Genomic DNA, 17761 nt, shown 5'->3' on the forward strand with positions numbered 1-17761 from the left:
TCAGGAGTGGGCTAACCCTTGGAACAGATACTTGGGGACAGCATTTGGAGAAGCATAATCTTATTATGGGTTGCCATTTTGCCTTTTTGATGGTGAGTGGAGAAAATGGAAGGGGAGGTGCCGGATATAATTTTCCACAATATGGACCAGTCACACACAGAATATCTACCAACACTTGGTTCAACAGAGACTGATCAGGAGTCACCATATGGAAAGTTGTGTTCAATAATACAATAATAATAATAAAAGTTGTGTTTCTGAAGATGATTGTCAATGAGGGTGGGGGAGTGGATGTTGTACATTGAACTCCAGTGAAGACTTTGGCAAGATGCCTCATGACAGCTTGGTCTGGAAGATAAGGTCCCATGCGGTACAGAGAGAGAAAGTTAGATGGATTTAAAAATTGACTTGAAGGTAGCAAGCAAAGAGTGGTGATTGAAGGTTTCTCCTCAGAATGGAAGCAGGTAACTAGTGGTGCACCGCAAGGCTGCAAGATGGGACATTTAATATTCGTAATTTGATAGCAATGATTTGAATGTAGGTGCACAAGACTTGGACCAGTAAGTTCGCGGATGACACAAAATTAGTAGATGGTACGTACGGTGAAGCATATCGTAGCTTATAGAGGATCTAAAAGGGCAGAGGAGTGGTAAACAGATAGTAAAACCAACACGAGCAGCAACGGTTCCATGCAGAGGCTGGTGATGATGTGGATGGGACCTGCCAGAGGAAGTGGATGAGGCAGGCGCAATTATATAATTCTAGTAGCAGTTGGGATGTGAAGATGCAATGAAGAGGCCAGGAGGGAAATGGGCCCAACACAGGAAATTGGGACCAACTCTGTGGGCACTGTGGTCAGCATTGTCTCATTGGGCTAAAGGGTCTGTGTCTGTGCTTTATTGCTTTGTAACTTTGTCAGTAGGATTCGCCAAATAACAGTGGACAGACATACAGACGTGGTGTGGTAGTTAATGCTAACAGGGAATGTTTGGTCCGTAAGCGAACTGATGCTCTGATACAGAGAATGGCGATACTGTCACATTTCCAAAGTAATCCTACTCTCTCTGACTCACTGTCTGCTTGTTGTGTAATTCAGTGCATCACCAGCAGGTGGAGCTGTCCTGCATCGCGACCAGAGTGTAAACAGACGACGACAATCACAATCGTCAGTCAGAATCAGAATGGCTACAGGTACGTTCACTGGGATCTTTATAATTAAACTTCTGTCCTGTTGGTGCACAATAGTTCAGATGAAGAAACTTACACAGGCGCTAACAGAACAGAGAAAAGTTTCATCAAGTCATAGATATAGTCACAGTCGTACTTTATAGATTTCGGGGGAAATTGTTTTTCGTTACAGTTGTACCATAAATAATAAATAGTAATAGAACCATAAATAGTTAAATAGTAATATGTAAATTATGAAATAAGTCCAGGACCAGCCTACTGGCTCAGGGTGTCTGACCCTCTAAGGGAGGAGTTGTAAAGTTTGATGGCCACAGGCAGGAATGACTTCCTATGACGCTCTGTGCTGCATCTCAGTGGAATGAGTCTCTGGCTGAATGTACTCCTGTGCCCACCCAGTACATTATGTAGTGGATGGGAGACATTAACCAAGATGGCATGCAACTTAGACAGCATCCTCTTTTCAGACGCCACCGTGAGAGAGTCCAGTTCCATCCCCACAACATCACTGACCTTACGAATGATTTTGTTGATTCTGTTGGTGTCTGCTACCCTCAGCCTGCTGCCCCAGCACACAACAGCAAACATGGTAGCACTGGCCACCACAGACTCGTAGAACATCCTCAGCATCGTCCGGAAGATGTTAAAGGACCTCAGTCTCCTCAAGAAATAGAGACGGCTCTGTCCCTTCTTGTAGACAGCCTCAGTGTTCTTTGACCAGTCCAGTTTATTGTCAATTCAATCCCCAGGTATTTGTAATCCTCCACCATGTCCACACCTACCCGCTGGATGGAAACAGGGGTCACCGGTGCCTTAGCTCTCCTCAGATCTACCACCAGCTCCTTAGTGTCATTGATCGAACTGGCAAAGCAGCTTTGTGTAATCGATCAGTCCAACAGTTCCAGCGCAGGGACCTGACACCAGTAATGGTCGACTGACTCCGCTCACCAGGTAAAGATTCACCTGAGTGAAAGGAGCCGGAGACCCTGAATCAGGTTGTTGTGAGCGAAAGACAGCCTGGAATGTGACAGCGGTGTTGTCTGTTACACAAAGATCCAGGTTCAAGGTTTGTTGCACACAGGGCAAAGACACCTGCAACTTTCATTTATAAAATTCGGAGACAGATGATTGGAGCATTTCCGGGATTTTAGAGATTGTGTGATAACGCGGCATTTCAGGTTTTGGAAGGATAGCTATCAACATCCGCCTTGTTTTCTTGACTGCTGTGCGAAGGTGATGAGGTTCAGGTGTGTTTCTGAAATCTGCTTTCTGTAGCCGAGCTGAGAACATTGCCAGCGTTGGGAATAGCTGAGGATCAGGAGACAGATAATTGTAAATTGTCTGCTTCAGTGTTTTAATACCTCAATGAATGTCTGTGTTGTGGACATTCAAGGAGCTTCAATACTGATCTGGCACTGGAAATACAAAAGAGCAGAAGAGAAACATAGAATCAAGGAAGGCTATCGGGACAATGTAATGGCATTGGTGAGTAGGATTAAAGTGAACGCCGTGGAGTTTCAAGAGGGGAACTAGAGCGAGTAACACGCAAAATGATGGAGGAACTCAGTAGGTCAGGCAGCATCTATGGAGGAAAATGATTCTCTCTGAATCAGAAAACGTTCTCAGCCGATTCAATCTTTTGTAATTGAAATTTTCAATCTGCAATCTCTCCAGTACTAATACATCCTTCCTGTAGTATTGTTACCAGGACCGCACACGTTATTCCAACTGGCCCAACCAACGGTTTATAAACCTGTCAGAAGATCTCTCTGCGTCTGTATTCTGTGCTAATGACTATAGGCTAACTGTGACTCCACACATTGTCTACCTGTAATATTTAGAGTATTAAAAGTTTAAAGTTCACTGAATTTATCATCAAAGTGCATGTATGTCACCATATATAACACTGAGATTCATGTCCTTGCGTGCAAGCCAGACAATTGAATATGGAACCGGCGAGGTGGAAGGAATCAGTGGGTTAATATTAGAGTGCTATTCAGTTTGAAGGCTTGTGCCCAGAGGTGTGAATGCGTGCTATGGCCACTGTTTACTCTTTATATTAAAGGTTTGGTAGATAAAATAATTGTCGTTCATTAGTTTGCAGATGGAATCAAAATTGTTGGAAAATGGGGTTATGTATATTTACATGGAGACGAGGCGAACGTGGAAAGTGCTCCAAGGAATGGGATCACCTTGTAAAGTTAAACAGGACAGGAGTTGCATGGTAAATTGTAGGGACCTGAAAAGTATTGCAGAACAGGGGGGTGACCAAGGGTACAGATGCACGATTACCTGGAGATGTTCATACACGTAGGTAGGGCACAGGATGGATATCATTGTGATGGAAAGATTCCTCACGGGACTGGACTGTGCGTGTGTCAAGGCAATGGTCAGTCTGTGATCTAGGGTACAGCACACTGTATGTCAAAGCGTACGGAGAGGATGTTGCCCAGGGAATTCCACTGTTTGTAATCCGGTGACTGATCTGTGTGTTACCCTGGGGACAGGACAATGTGTGACTCAAGGCAATGTTCAGTCTGTGACGCAGGGGACCAGACAGTGTGAGATTAGAGGTAATGGTCAATTTGTGACCCAGGGGACCGGACGGTTTGACACAGCGGACAGATAATATGTGATCCAGGGGATTGAGCAGTGTGTAATCAGGAGGCTGATCTGTGTGTGACACAGGTGACTGGACAGTTTGTGAACCCGGGAGAGTTTTGCTTGTGGAAAAGAATCCTAGTGATATTTCCCGGTATCACCTGACGCTGTTCCATTAAGATCCCCTGGACATCAGTGTGTTCAGTTACTGCGCAGCCAGTGACCAGTATCACTGTGTCTATCCTGTTCATTTTCTGGGAGTGGATGTGTCTTGTCACCGGCTTATCGGGATGGACACCTGGCAGGCAGTGTGGTTCACATTCACCTGTACAGTCCCACTCCAAATCTGGCCAGCCAGAGTCTTGGCTCCATTGTTTGATGGCTCTGGGTCTGTACTCGGTCGAATTTAGAAAGACGAGGGCGGGCCGTGGGGGGTTCTCATTCAACCCTTTTGAATTTTGAAAGGCCTAGAGAGAATAGACGTGGAAAGGATTCAAAATTCAAAGATTCAAACAACTTTATTGTCATTCTAACCGTGCATCAGCTCTGCAGGGCAGAATGAGACAGCGTTTCCCAGGAGCAGAGCAATCATAACATAACAAACACAACACTAAATAATAAACATAGCAATAAATAGTCAAACACAACAGCCACATGTCAGTTAAAATCAAGTTATAAGTGTCCAGTGCAAGTTAAAAGTGTCCAAAGCAGAGTCAGGTGGAGCAGCTATTTAGCAGTCTGACTGCCTGTGGGAGGACGCTGTTTAGAAGCCTTGTGCTTTTAGTTTTGATGCTCCTGTAACGTTTGCCTGATGGCAGAAGAACAAAAGTTCATGGAGAGGGTGTGAGGGGTCTTCAATGATGTACCGTGTCTTCTGGAGGCATCGACTCTGAAAGAGGTCTTGGACAGAAGGTAGGGAGACCCCAATAACCTTCTCTGCTCCCCTAACCATCCTCTGTAAGGCTTTTTTGTCGACAGCACTGCAGCTGGAGTACCAGGTTGTGATGCTAAAGGTCAGCACACTCTCAACCACGCCTCTGTAGAATGTAGTTAAGATGTTAGTGGGGAGTGATGCTTGTTTAAGCTTCCTCAGAAAGTGCAATCTCTGCTGGGCCCGTTTCACAATCCCAGTGGTGTTCCTGGCCCAGGTGAGACTGTCCGAGATCTGCACCCCAAGGAACTCGACGTTTTCCACTCTCTCCGCAGTGGAGCCGCTGATGCTGAAGGGTGTGTGCTCAGGCTGAGACCGTCTGAAATCGACGATCATCTCCTTGGTTTTGGTGACATTAAGCATCAAGTTGTTATCACTGCACCAGCTCTAGGCGTTTGACCTCCTCCCTGTACGTTGTTTCATCATTTTTGCTGATGAGACCCACCACTGTGGTATCATCAGCAAATTTAATGATCAGGTTCTCCTTGAATCTGGCTGTACAGTCATGTGTTAGCAGCGTAAACAGCAATGGGCTAAGCACACAGCCTTGTGGGGATCCAGTGCTCAGCGTGATGGAGTCAGAGATGTTCCTGCCAACACGGACTGACTGTGGTCTCTCTGTCAAGAAATCCAGAATCCAGCGACACATGGCAGTGTTAAGGCCAAGCAGCGACAGTTTCTCCACTAGTCTCTGCGGGATGATGGTATTGAACGCTGAACTGAAATCAATCTACAGCATTCTGACATAAGTGCCTTTGTTGTCCAAGTGAGAGAGGACTGTGAGAGAGATGCTTCCCATGGTGGGAAAGTCTGGAATAAGAGGACACTGCCTCAGGATAGAGGGGCATCTTTTTGAAACAGAGACGCGGAGAAATTTATTTTGCTGGAGGGTGGTGAATTTGTAGAACTTATTGCCACATGCAGCTGTGGAGGCCAGGTCATCGGGTGTACTTAAGGCAGTGATTGATCGGTTCTTGATTGGACACGGCATCAAAGGTTAGGGGAAGAAAGCCGGGAAATGGGGTTGAGGAGGGGGAAAAAGACCAGCCATGATTGAATTGTGGAGCAGAATCGATGTCCTAATTCTGTTCCTATGTCTCATCATCTTATTGTCGTCACCCATTGTGAATTCTTGGTCTGCTCGGTTCTATATCACTCTAGTATAAACTGCAATTCATCATTTATTTTAGGTGGGTTTTGGTTATGGAAAGTATTCGGGAGATTTTTACCAGGCCGCTCATCGAGGGAAGATGATCGGGACACGGGAAACCATGCACCAAAGCAGGGTCAGATTGAGAGCAATGTCCCAGTGGAATGCGGTCCGGCCGCAGAGGAGGGAGAGCAAAGTCCGCCCAGACACAGTGACGTCAGAGACACTGATCAGGACCCTGGAACCAGCATAAGTGAGGCGACTGTCTGTCAGCCCAGAGACAGTGACGTCAGAGACGCTGATCAGGACCCTGGAACCAGCATAAGTGAGGCGACTGTCTGTCAGCCCAGAGACAGTGACGTCAGAGACACTGATCAGGACCCTGGAACCAGCATAAGTGAGGCGACTGTCTGTCAACCCAGAGACAGTGACGTCAGAGACACTGATCAGGACCCTGGAACTGGTACAAGTGAGGCGACTGTCTGTCAGCTCGGAAGCTCATTAAACACGGAATTGTCAAGTCCACAGCAAGGAACGGGTGAGTGAAATATGAGGATATGTGTTCGCAAAATGCGGGAAGGAGGAGGGAAAATGTGAGGTGTGTTTGGAGGAGAGGGGAAATGTGTGGGTGTGGTACATGTGGCCACAACTATTTGTCATCTCAGCCCTGAGTAAAAGCCTCTGGCTCTCCACATTATCAATGCCTCTCAACATCATATACACCTCTATCAGGTCACCTCTCATCCTCGGTGGCTCCAAGCAGAAATGGCCAAGCTCAGTCAACCAATTCTTATAAGACACGTTCTCCAATTCAGGTAACAGCTTGTAAATCTGCTCTGCACTCTCTCTACAATATTCACATCCTTCCTGTAGTGAGGGGACCAGAACTTAACACAGTACTCCATGTGGGGTCTAATTAACGTCTAATATAGCTTTAACATTGTCTCGCGGCTCTTGATCTCAATCCCACAGCTGATGAAGGCCGTCACACGAAAGTCTTCGTAACAACACTTTTAACCTGTGTAGCAGCTTGGAGTGTCCTACAGACACAGGCTCCAAATGTTCTCTGAACCTCCACACCGCCAAGTGTCCGACCATTAATATTAGATTATATCTTCGAATTTCTGAAGTGAACCATTTCACATTTATGTGGGTTGAACTTCATCTGCCAGTTCTCATCCCAGTTCTGCATACAACTGAGATCCCGCTGGAACCTCCGACAACATTCCAGACTATCGGCAGCATCTCTAACTTTTGTGTCATCAGCAAACTTACTAACCGACCCTTATACTTCCACATCCAGGTTATTTATATCAATCACAAAGAGGAGGGTTCCCAGAAAGGATCCTTGTGGAACACCACTGGTCATCATCTTCCATACAGCACACGAACCATCTACAACCACCATTTGCATTTGCATTCATTGGACAAGCCAATATAGATCCCAATTCCTCATTACTTTGTGAATGAGCCTTGCATAGGGAACCTTATTAAATGCCTCAGTGAAACCCGTATACACTACATCCAATGCTCTACCTTCATCAATGTGTTTTGTTACATCCTCAATTAGGTTCGTAAGGCATGACTTTCACTTGACAATGCCCTGCTGATGATCCCTAATCCAATTATGTCTCTCCCAATGCCCAACAATTCTACCTCTCAGGATCTTCTCAATCAACTTGCCCAGCACTGAAGGAAGACTCACTGGTCTACAATTTTCTGGGTTATCTCTACTCCCTTTCTTGAACAAGGGAACAAGATTTGCAACCTTCCAATTCTCCTGTTCCTGTTGATGATGCAAAGACCATCGCGAGAGGCTCAGCAATCTCTACCCTCACTTGCAACAGTCGGCTGTGGTATAGCTCGTCCGCTCCCGGCGACTTATCTAACTTTATAACTTTCAAAAGCTCCAGCACATCCTCTTTTTGTTGATGTCGATACACACAAGCGTTTCAGTCCGCTGTAAGTCATTCTCAAAAAGTCAAGTTCCATTTCACTAGTGGATACTGAAGCAAAGTATTCATTAACTAAGCCACTTCCTCCTCCGGCTCCATGCACATGTTTCCAGTATCGCACCTCATTGGTCCTATTCTCACACGGCTCATCCTATTGCTCTTCACATACTTGTAGAATGCCTTGGGGGTTTCCTTAGTCCTGCTCGACAAAGCCTTCTCATGGCCCCTTCTAGCTCTCCTATTTTCATCTTTGAGTTCCTTCCGGGAACCCTTGTAATTTCCCAGAGCTCTGACAGTAACTAGTGTCTTGAACTTTTCGTAAGCTTCTTCTTAACTAGATTTTCTACGTCCTTTCTGCATCATAGTACTTTTAACCTAACATTCTTTCCCTGCTTCAATGGAACGTACTTATGCAGAACACCATGCATATTCCCTGAACATGTGTCACAATTCTGCCGTGCATTTCCCTGAAAACATCTGCTCCCAGTTCATGATTTGAAATCTTTAATCCAAGATCCTGCCTAGTAGTTTCATATTTCTACCTACCCCAATTAAAAGTTTTCCCAAATTGTCTGATCCTATCCCTCTCCAACGCTATGGTAAAGGAGAAAGAGTTGTGATCATGACCTCCAAAATGCTCTCCCACAGAGAGATCTGACGCTTGTATTTGTCCCCCAATACCAGATAATGAACAACTTACACATTGCGTCTGAAAACCTTCTTGAAGACACCGTCCAAACTCCATAAAGTTGAAACTTGAACTGTGTTTCCACCAACGGTTGTAATTTGCATAGGGTTGTTAAGTTGCTGAGCCACGAGGATCTAACAGTTGGGCGTCCACTGAAGTTCCAGTCACAGAATAGTAATAATAGCATCACTTTAATTAGAAAAGCAGGTAACATCCCAACCGGTCTGTTCAACCACAGAGCAGCATATGAACACCACTGTGTTCACATCTGCACTCCCTCGTGCAAACACTGCTACAGTGTTAGAGATGGTGAGATTGGGGGACAAATTCTTCAGCTCAGTCCACAGAAGCTGAAATTCCTGTCTGCCGGTGTTGTGTGATGGACACTGTGGAGGGTGAGAGATGGGAATTAGGACAGGGAAACTGAGGGTTGAGGGATCACGGCAAGGAAAGTGCAAAGGACTGAAAATATCTATAAATAATATTGCAATTAGTTAAATTGTGACCTTCTGGATGGAAAGCTCACTACATCCATAAGCCTATCATGTCTGTAAATATGGAGCCCGGGGTAGTGCATGGGCTCAGAGATTGTGAGGCTTCATCATCGCGGACTGAGTTGGATCACTCAACGCCACATTTAACAGAGGAGAGAGTGTCAGAAAGACAAATATCACAAAACTTATTAACATTGCATCAGCCCACGTTTTACCTGAGTATCCGAAGCTCTTAACAGAAATATAAGGAATCTCGGCCAGAATCCTGGTTCAGTCTCTTTCATTTACAAGAACAAATCCCAAAGACAATAATTTAAATCTGGGACCAGAGATAGACAAATCAGGAAGTTTACAAACTACTCACTTCTCTGTCACCTCTGTTAAAGCTGTTCCAGTCCACATCCGGTCAATGAAACCCCTCAGTTTCCCTGCACCGTGGGTTTGGTAAATCGCTACAAGCTTGTCCTTCACTAATCCTCATGTTGTTTGCCGAGGGAACAGACCCGACAGTGAATTTCCCACAACCATTTCTGAATATCAAACAGATACACTCCCTGATTATTGAAGAACATCATTTCTACCCTGTCACATTCTCTGAAGTAAATATGTCCACAATCAATGCTCCCTTCTTAACCACCCGACCTGTAATTAGCATGGTTTTGAAACTTGTATTTAAAGTCACAGACCAGTAGCATCTCCCCTTTCTCCCCTTTCCACAGACATTGTCTGACCTGTACTCACATCTACACTCCCGTCCTTCTACAGCTGTGCTGCAGAGGGCAGGTCAATATGCTGCATAACTGTGACAGACTGGAAGGCTCTACAACGGGGAGTCAAAACTGCCCAACGCATCACCGGCACCCCCAGACTACCTTCCATCAGGGACATATATACAGAAAGGCTCCAGAAAAGGGCCAGCAGCATCAGGAAGGATCCCACCTATCCTGCCTGTGGGCTGTTTGCCCCTCTCCCATGAGGGAGGAAGTGACGTATCATCCACAGCAGGATCACCAGACTCAAAATCAGTTACTTTCCTCAAGCAGTAAGACTGGTCAACACCTCCAATGACTAAGCCACCCTTCCACAACTAACAAGCCCCACCCCACCACCAGCACGGTTTAAAAATGTTCAGTCTGAACCACATGAAGTCAGAGTGACTCCTGTATCGTATATATTTATATTTATTGTGTTATCCATTGCGTAATTTGTCTGAGTTTTTTGTGCTACCTCAGATCCGGAATAACAATTATTCCCTTCTCCTTTACACTTGTCCATCGTGAATCTTGAATCGGTTGAGTATTTACAACGCAAACTCTTTAAGAGACACGAGACTGCAGATCTGCCAACTCAAATCATTTTCTGGAGGAACTCAGTGAGCTGAGCAGCATCTGTGATGATGGAGGGAGGGAACTACTGCCTGCGTTTTGTGTCAAAATGCTGACTGTCTCAATCTCCTGAACAAGACACTGACATTTTCTCCCCCAACCACCCAGCCACAGTGCATGTGCTGATCAACAAATATACTTTGTGTTTTGAATCAGTGATAGTGGGAGGGGGAGCTGTGATTATCCGAACTGTTCCTTTGACAGAATGCCTACCATCCTTTTCTACATCTCCATACACCACATCAACACTGGGGATTAAAAGTTTCTTCCACAGCAATAACAGCTGTGACAGTAGTGGGAGTTTGTCCAGTACGGGACAGTCAGGGTCAGTAAACTACCAGGGAAATACTTACCTTCACAGTCCAACTATTGTGCAAATGTGATGATCTGGTGTTTATCTCGACCAGGCCTCTCTGTCCAGTTAGGGGTCTGTTAATCGAATTTACTGTACTAACATCCATTGATAAATCCAATTAATGCAATAGCTTTGAGCTAACTCTTGTGTGCTTAAATACTGAGTTCTGAGTTGAGGCATCTAACAGTTTGTCCACTGTCTGTTCCCATGGAAGATGTTCAACAGAAACACAAGGAGATTCTGCGGGCACAAACTGAAACACTAAGAGTGAACACGATCCTGATGAGGGAGAAGGTGAAGGTTTTCCAGCTGGTTGATCGATACGCTGAGCTCACGGTCATTTCTACTGATCGAGATCGGACACTGGTGGAACATGAGCTGCTGGCAAGAGGCAGAGACCACGAGGAGTGGAGAGAAAAACAACTCTGTGGAGAGCTGGAAAAAATCCGGACGGATCAGCTGATCCAGAGCAGCTTTTCCCAGAGTAATTCCAAAGCAGGGAGTTCAGCTGCAGTGGCCGGAGTCGCGGGAATTGGGAAAACAACAATGGTACAAAAGATTGTCCATGACTGGGCCACAGGGAAAATATACCAACAATTCCAGTTTGTCTTTAGTTTCAAATTCCGAGACTTAAACTCCATTAACTGCAGAAAAAAACTGAGTGAACTGATTCTGGATGAGTATCCTTACTTTGGGAATTTCCTGACAGAGGTCTGGAAGAACCCAGAGGGATTGCTGTTTATATTCGACGGTTTAGATGAATTCAAACACAGAATCGATTTTGCTGATAGTCAGAGAGATACGGAAACCAAGCACCAGTGCCCAGATCCGGAGTCGTGGTGTGAAGTGTCTGACATTGTGTACAGTTTAATCCAGGGCAAGCTGCTCCCAGGGTGCTCAGTGCTGGTGACCACCCGCCCCACTGCGTTACATTTACTGGAAAAGGCAGAGATCAGTGTCCGGGCTGAAATCCTGGGATTTGTTGGGAAGGAACGGAAGGAATATTTCATCAGACATTTTGAAGATCAGACGGTGGCAGCAGCTGTTTTCAAACACGTGAAGGAGAACGAGATCCTGTACACCATGAGCTACAACCCCTCCTACTGCTGGATCCTCGCTCTGGCACTGGGCCCCTTCTTCACACAAAGAGTCAGGGACCCGCAGCGAGTTCCCAAGACCATCACCGAACTATTTTCCTACTATATTTACAACATCCTGAAAAACCACGGCCGTGAGATTGAGAACCCCCGTGATGTGTTACTCAGGGTTGGTCAGATGGCCTTCAGAGGACTGTCCGAGAGGAAGATTGTATTTATAGATGGAGATTTGATCAAGTACAATTTGCAGGCTTCCCAGTTCCTGTCCGGGTTCCTGATGGAGCTTTTGGAGAGAGGGGATTCTGCCCGGACCGTGGTGTACACATTCCCACACCTCACCATCCAAGAGTTTGTAGCTGCACTCGCTCAGTTCCTGAATCCACATCCCGGGGATATCCTGAAATTCCTCACTGAAGCCCACAACACAACAGATGGGCGATTTGAGATATTTCTCCATTTTGTTGCTGGTCTCTCCTCTCCAATAACAACTCGGGGCCTGGAGGAGTTTCTGGGTCCATTTCCTCATCAAACAACCTGCCAGGTGATTGACTGGGTGAAGGAGAAGGTTAAACGCCAGAGTGGAAACACGAGTGAGGCTGGTAAAAGGAGCCTCCTGAAGACATTGCACTATCTGTTTGAGCCTCAGAATTGTGGACTGGCTCAGGCCACACTGGGGTCTCTGGAAATACTTTCATTCTGTAAAGTGACACTGACCCCAATCGACTGCGCGGTCCTGTCTCATGTCATCGGACTCTGTGATACAATAAAACACCTCAACCTGCAGAGATGCCATATCCAGTGTGAAGGAATCCAGCGGCTGGGACCCGGGCTGCACAAGTGCCAGGAGTTGAGGTAACTTGATTTATCTCTCACTCTGAACTGTGAAACTGTCCAGTTGTGTTGTTTCAATGTACAGGAATTTGGGTAAAACTGTAGTGAATCAGACTTTGAAGAATTGTGACGAATCACCCGGGGATCGGTCAGTGATTCCCCAAGGATGGGAGGGTTCTGTGGTTCCTTGTGAAGGGATGTTGGAGCCTTCATCAGATCAGTGAACAACGGCCAATGGTATAGTGGTAGTATTTCTCGCGGCCCATGACACGTCCATTGACAATGTTCATTCTCACTGTTACTGACACCTAGACCGACACTGACTGCAGCAGGTGGGTGAGAGATTCACACCCCCTTCCCGGTGAGGAACAAGAGACCGTCAGCAGACTGTCCCAGTGAGAAGGATAGAATCACCATTGTGAGATTATCCTCCCCTGCCCTTCCCTGTGTGTGACTATCACCATCAGTCCACCTGTATGAGTTTGTTCACTAGCAGATACCCAAACCCCATGGGCACATTTCCTCTTTCGATTATGATCTTAGGTTCATACCCACCCCTCCTGTACAAACTATGACTGCATCATCTCGTCTTGCAGGATCATCGTTTCCCCTCGGACCCTCCGGTGGTACCCTCTCATTCCCCTTCCTTTCTTGGGGATCTCTTCCCCATCCCCATTCCTCCTGTGGGCAATCTAATTACCATCCCCATTCTTTTCTTGGGTTTCTCTCTTCATCGCCCTTCTCTGTTACTGTTCCCCATCCCCATTCTTCCTGGTGCATCTCTCTTCCTCTTCCTCTTCCTCCTTTTTCTTTCACCATCTCCCATCGACATTTCCCCATTTACAAATCTTCCTCACTGTGGGACATTCCCCCATCCTTCATCCCTGCCCCTCTCAGCCCTCTCACATCAGTAACACTTTTCTGACCATCGGGGAATGATACAGAATTACGTGGAGTTTACAGGGTCACACCGACAGACTAAATTACTGACATTCGGTGAATACCCTGGAGCTGGGCAGTGAGGGACATTGACAATGATGGGAACTCCGATCAGTGACTTACTGAAGGGTTTAATGTTTCCTGAAATATCCGAGTGAGAGAAATTCCCTTTTGTTCATCAATCTGTTTGTTTGTGTTTAGCCTCGGACGGAATGAACTGGGAGATTCAGGAGTGAAACTGGTGTCTGCGGCTCTGAGGAACCCGGAGTGTAAAATACAGAAACTGTGGTAAGTACCAGACTGTGGGAGATTGTGTTTACAGTCGCTGGGTGTCTGACCCTAAACATTAATGTGATCAGTAATTGTGTTACTGATAAACACTGGGGACTTGTACCGTCTCCTGTCTCTCTGTGTCCTTCACACTCACTCTCTCTCATCTCCAGGCTGTGGGGTGTCGGTCTCACAGATTCTGGTGCCGAGGATCTCGTCTCCGCTCTCAGTGCAAACCCATCACTGACGGTGCTGAGCCTGGGATTAAACTCGCTGACAGACCGATCTGTCCCCGCTCTCCGCCGCCTCATACTCACCCTCCCGAGTCTGGAGCGGATCGGGTGAGTGTTTGTGTTAATGTTAATGCTCAATGTGATAAAATATCAGCGGATCCGCGGGTTTTCTGGTGATATTTGTCTGTGAGTGTTGTTGAAACATTAACCCCAGTCCCCTGTTACTGACACTGTTGTGTGATCTGTTTATTTCATCTTTACTCTTCCATCTGTTTCAGGCTGGTGGGGAATCGGTTCAGTGAGACCGGGGAGAAGGAACTGAGATCTCTGCGGGGAGTCAGACCCGGGCTGAGAGTGACCGTGTGAACATCCCCGCCCGCGGGATGGGGACATTTTGGCCGATTCCCCGCCCTCCCCTTTAACTCCCGCCTTTTAATGGCCGCGCGCCAGGTTTAATTCCCAACGGTTTTAACGGAACTGGGTCCCGTAGTGACGGGTTTCCGCCTCCTGTTCGGTAGCGCTGCTTCCACCGGATGTCCGCTTTAGACACCCCCCGCCCCCACACTCACACACACACGTAAGACCCCTGAGAATTACACAGACACTATGAGCGTGGTGGCCGGGGCTCGTCTGGGACACCCGTTTCCCGGGTGGGATTATCCCGGGAGAGAATCCTTTTTCTCCCTTTGCTGAGGACGGTGCATTCGGCATTCTGGCCGATATAATGATGTTAAATTGACAAATCCCTCGGCAGTGACCCTGGATCTGCAGCGATCTCGGACACGGCCCTGAAGTGTGATTTTATAATCATCGGTTCCCCAATGCAGAGTGACGGTGAGAAACGGGACTGATTATTCAACCGGTCACCCGTTATCGCCGGTCAGTTAATTGTGTGTGACTGTGAGTGAATCGGGAACAGCTTATTTATTCCCGCACGTCAGCACCTCACACATTGTTTAATTTACATTTGTCATGATGAAATCAATAAACTGCTGTAACTTCCTGTCTTGGTGTCGGACTTGAGTCTCACTAGAGGAGAAACAGTGACCTGGGGTTCCTGCTGCCCCCCGCACCCGGTGAACTGCATAATGGGTCTGAGCTTCTCACGCTGGTACTGCTGCGTCTCAGCTCCAGGCTGAGGGATGTCAGACTGGTGGTGTCTGGTCCCCAGGATCTCTTCACTCCCCATCCCCATCCAGGCTGACCACCGCATCCTCTCACGCCAGATACTCGCACTATCCTGATCCCCACCTTCCTGCGCGCTCTTCTTGCTCTCGCAGACAAAAACGACAAAAGAGATTGGAAGCTGATATACTGTATAATATCTGACCCGTGTCCACCGAGGTCGCGAACAAGAGAAGGGAACAGAAGCAATCAACACGGGCTGAAGCTCCCTCTGCACAGACCCGGCAGACAATCCCGGGGCCAGACACAGAGTCAAGCTTCCTCCGCACAGTCCCAGCACACACTCCCGGGATCAGACACTGAGTGAAGCCCCCTCCGCACCGACCTATCTCACACGCCCGGGTTCAAAAACAGAGTGAAGCTCCATCTACACCGTCCCATCAGAAACTCCCAGTGTCAGACTGTGTGTGAATTTCCCTCCACACCATTGCATCACACACTCCCATGGTCAGATACTGAGTGAAGCTCTCTCTGCATCATCGCAATGCACACCACCGGGGTCAGACACAGATAGAAATCTCTCCAGTGTTAGACATTGCGAGAATCTCCCTCCAGGCTGACCCATCCCAAAATTCCTGTGTCAGACCACAGAGTGAGGTTCCCTCCACAATGTCATATCATGTACTCACAGGGTCAGACACTAAGTGAAGTTCCCTCCACATTGTCCCATCACACACTCCCAGCATCAGACACTGGGGGTTCCCCAGTGGAAGTCCCTTTATGAGTCCCCTTGCACCTTGGGGATCTGGGGTGGAGGCTGCTGCATAAAGCGGTGGACTGTAATACGTGCTTTAGATTGTACACGGATCTCCCAGCCGCATGTCACTTCTGCAGGCTAGGGGAGACCGTGTACCACATGTACATGTAACGTGTGAGACCGCAGCCCCTTGTTTGCCTATATCCGTGGTCGCTCCGGGAACGTTGGGCTCCACGGTGTATAATGCCATCATTGACAGAGATAGAAACATTTCAGTTTAGTGTCCTTTGTCTATTTGTAGAGTAGTAATTGTGGTTGTCACTGGTTTGTATATATTGTAGCACTGATTTTGTAATAAAGCTATTTTGTAAAAGAAAGGGGGTCAGAAACAGCGCGAAGCTCCGTCCCAACAGTTCCATCACAAACTCCCGAGGTCACACACAGGGAGAATCTCCCCCCTGCAGCAACCAGTCTTTCACAACAGTGGAACGACACATAGAAACTTTGAAAACCTACAGCACGATACAGGCCCTTCGGCTCAGAGAGTTGTACCAAACATGTCCCTACCTTAGAAATTACTAGGCTTGCCCATAGGCCTCTATTTCTCTAAGCTCCATAGGCCTCTATTTCTCTAAGCTCCATGTACCTGTCCAGGAGTCTCTTAAAATACCCCATCGTATCGGCCTCCACCACACTCTGAGTAAAAAACTTACCCCTGGCATCCCCTCTGTACCCACTCCCCAGCACCCTAATCCTGTGTCCTCTTGTGGCAAACATTTCAGCCCTGGGAAAAAGCCTCTGACTATCCACACGATCAATGCCTCTCATCATCTTATACACCTCTGTCAGATCATCTCTCATCCTCCGTCGCTCCAAGGAAAAAAGGCCGAGTTCACTCAACCTATCCTCGTAAGGCGTGCTCCCCAAACCAGGCAACATCCTTGTAAATCTCCTCTGCACCCTTTCTATGGTTTCCACATCCTTCCTGTAGTGAGGTGACTAGAACTGAGCACAGTACTCCAACTGAGGTCTGACCATGGTCCTATATAGCTGCAACATTACGTCTCGGCTCCTAAATTCAATTCCATGACTGATGAAGGCCAATACACCGAATGTCTTCTTAACCACAGAGTCAACCTCCGCAGCTGCTTTGACTGTGCTATGGACAAGGACCCCAACACCCTCTGATCCTCCACACTGTCAAGAGTCTTACCATTAATACTACCTGTAAAAGTACGACGAAGAAATAGGAAAAAAAGGCTAAGAAGGTTAATGAGTACGGATAACTGATTATATTCTTTATTTGTTGTTTAATCTCCCCGAGGGGAGGTGCACCATTACCAGAGGCACTGCAATACCGGGTCGATGCGCGGAGTGGACGGAACAAGTCCCTATTCCATCTCCCTCTTCTAAAAATCAATTTAATATATGGTCCCCAGATAAGGGACGTATCAGATATTAAACTAATAAGAACAGATTTTTTTCCCGAAAAATATACTTTATTCAGAAATGTTACAAAATAAAATTATTTGCAAAAAAAAAGCATTCGTTGACTCTGAGTCCTTATACAATAAATAGGGTTATTTACAATAAATCATGTGTTGACTCTCTCAGTCCTTATTCAAAATAAAGATGTTTACAATAAATCATTCGTTGACTCTCAAACCTTAGTCAACAATAAAACCTACTTCCAATAAAACCAAGCAATGACTGTCATTCCTTTACCGAAGTTTCTTTACGGTCTATACCTTTCCACATTTCCAGC

General features: G+C 46.7%; 1 protein-coding gene and 1 non-coding gene across 11 annotated transcripts in view; one reads left to right on the forward strand and one right to left on the reverse strand.

The window, feature by feature from the left end:
* LOC140208632 (NACHT, LRR and PYD domains-containing protein 3-like) overlaps positions 1–17523 on the forward strand; it is a 40078-nt gene extending 22555 nt beyond the window's left edge. For 9 of the 10 annotated variants that reach the window (XM_072277456.1, XM_072277462.1, XM_072277463.1 and 6 more), the window contains 6 exons: positions 1097–1191; positions 5908–6405; positions 10959–12693; positions 13813–13899; positions 14055–14222; positions 14393–17522. In XM_072277456.1, coding sequence (XP_072133557.1) covers positions 1182–1191; positions 5908–6405; positions 10959–12693; positions 13813–13899; positions 14055–14222; positions 14393–14480 — 2586 coding nt within the window. In that variant the 5' untranslated portion in view covers positions 1097–1181 and the 3' untranslated portion in view covers positions 14481–17522. Of the gene's footprint in view, positions 1–1096; positions 1192–5907; positions 6406–7727; positions 7830–10958; positions 12694–13812; positions 13900–14054; positions 14223–14392 lie in introns of those variants that run through there. The other variant, XM_072277466.1, reaches the window with a different exon arrangement.
* LOC140208732 (U2 spliceosomal RNA) lies at positions 17321–17507 on the reverse strand. Its single transcript, XR_011888896.1, has one exon. It is a non-coding gene; the product is annotated as a U2 spliceosomal RNA (small nuclear RNA).
* Positions 17524–17761: the final 238 nt, after the last annotated feature.

The sequence above is a fragment of the Mobula birostris genome, chromosome 13 (genome assembly GCF_030028105.1).
Source record: "Mobula birostris isolate sMobBir1 chromosome 13, sMobBir1.hap1, whole genome shotgun sequence".
NCBI classification, from domain to species: domain Eukaryota; kingdom Metazoa; phylum Chordata; class Chondrichthyes; order Myliobatiformes; family Myliobatidae; genus Mobula; species Mobula birostris.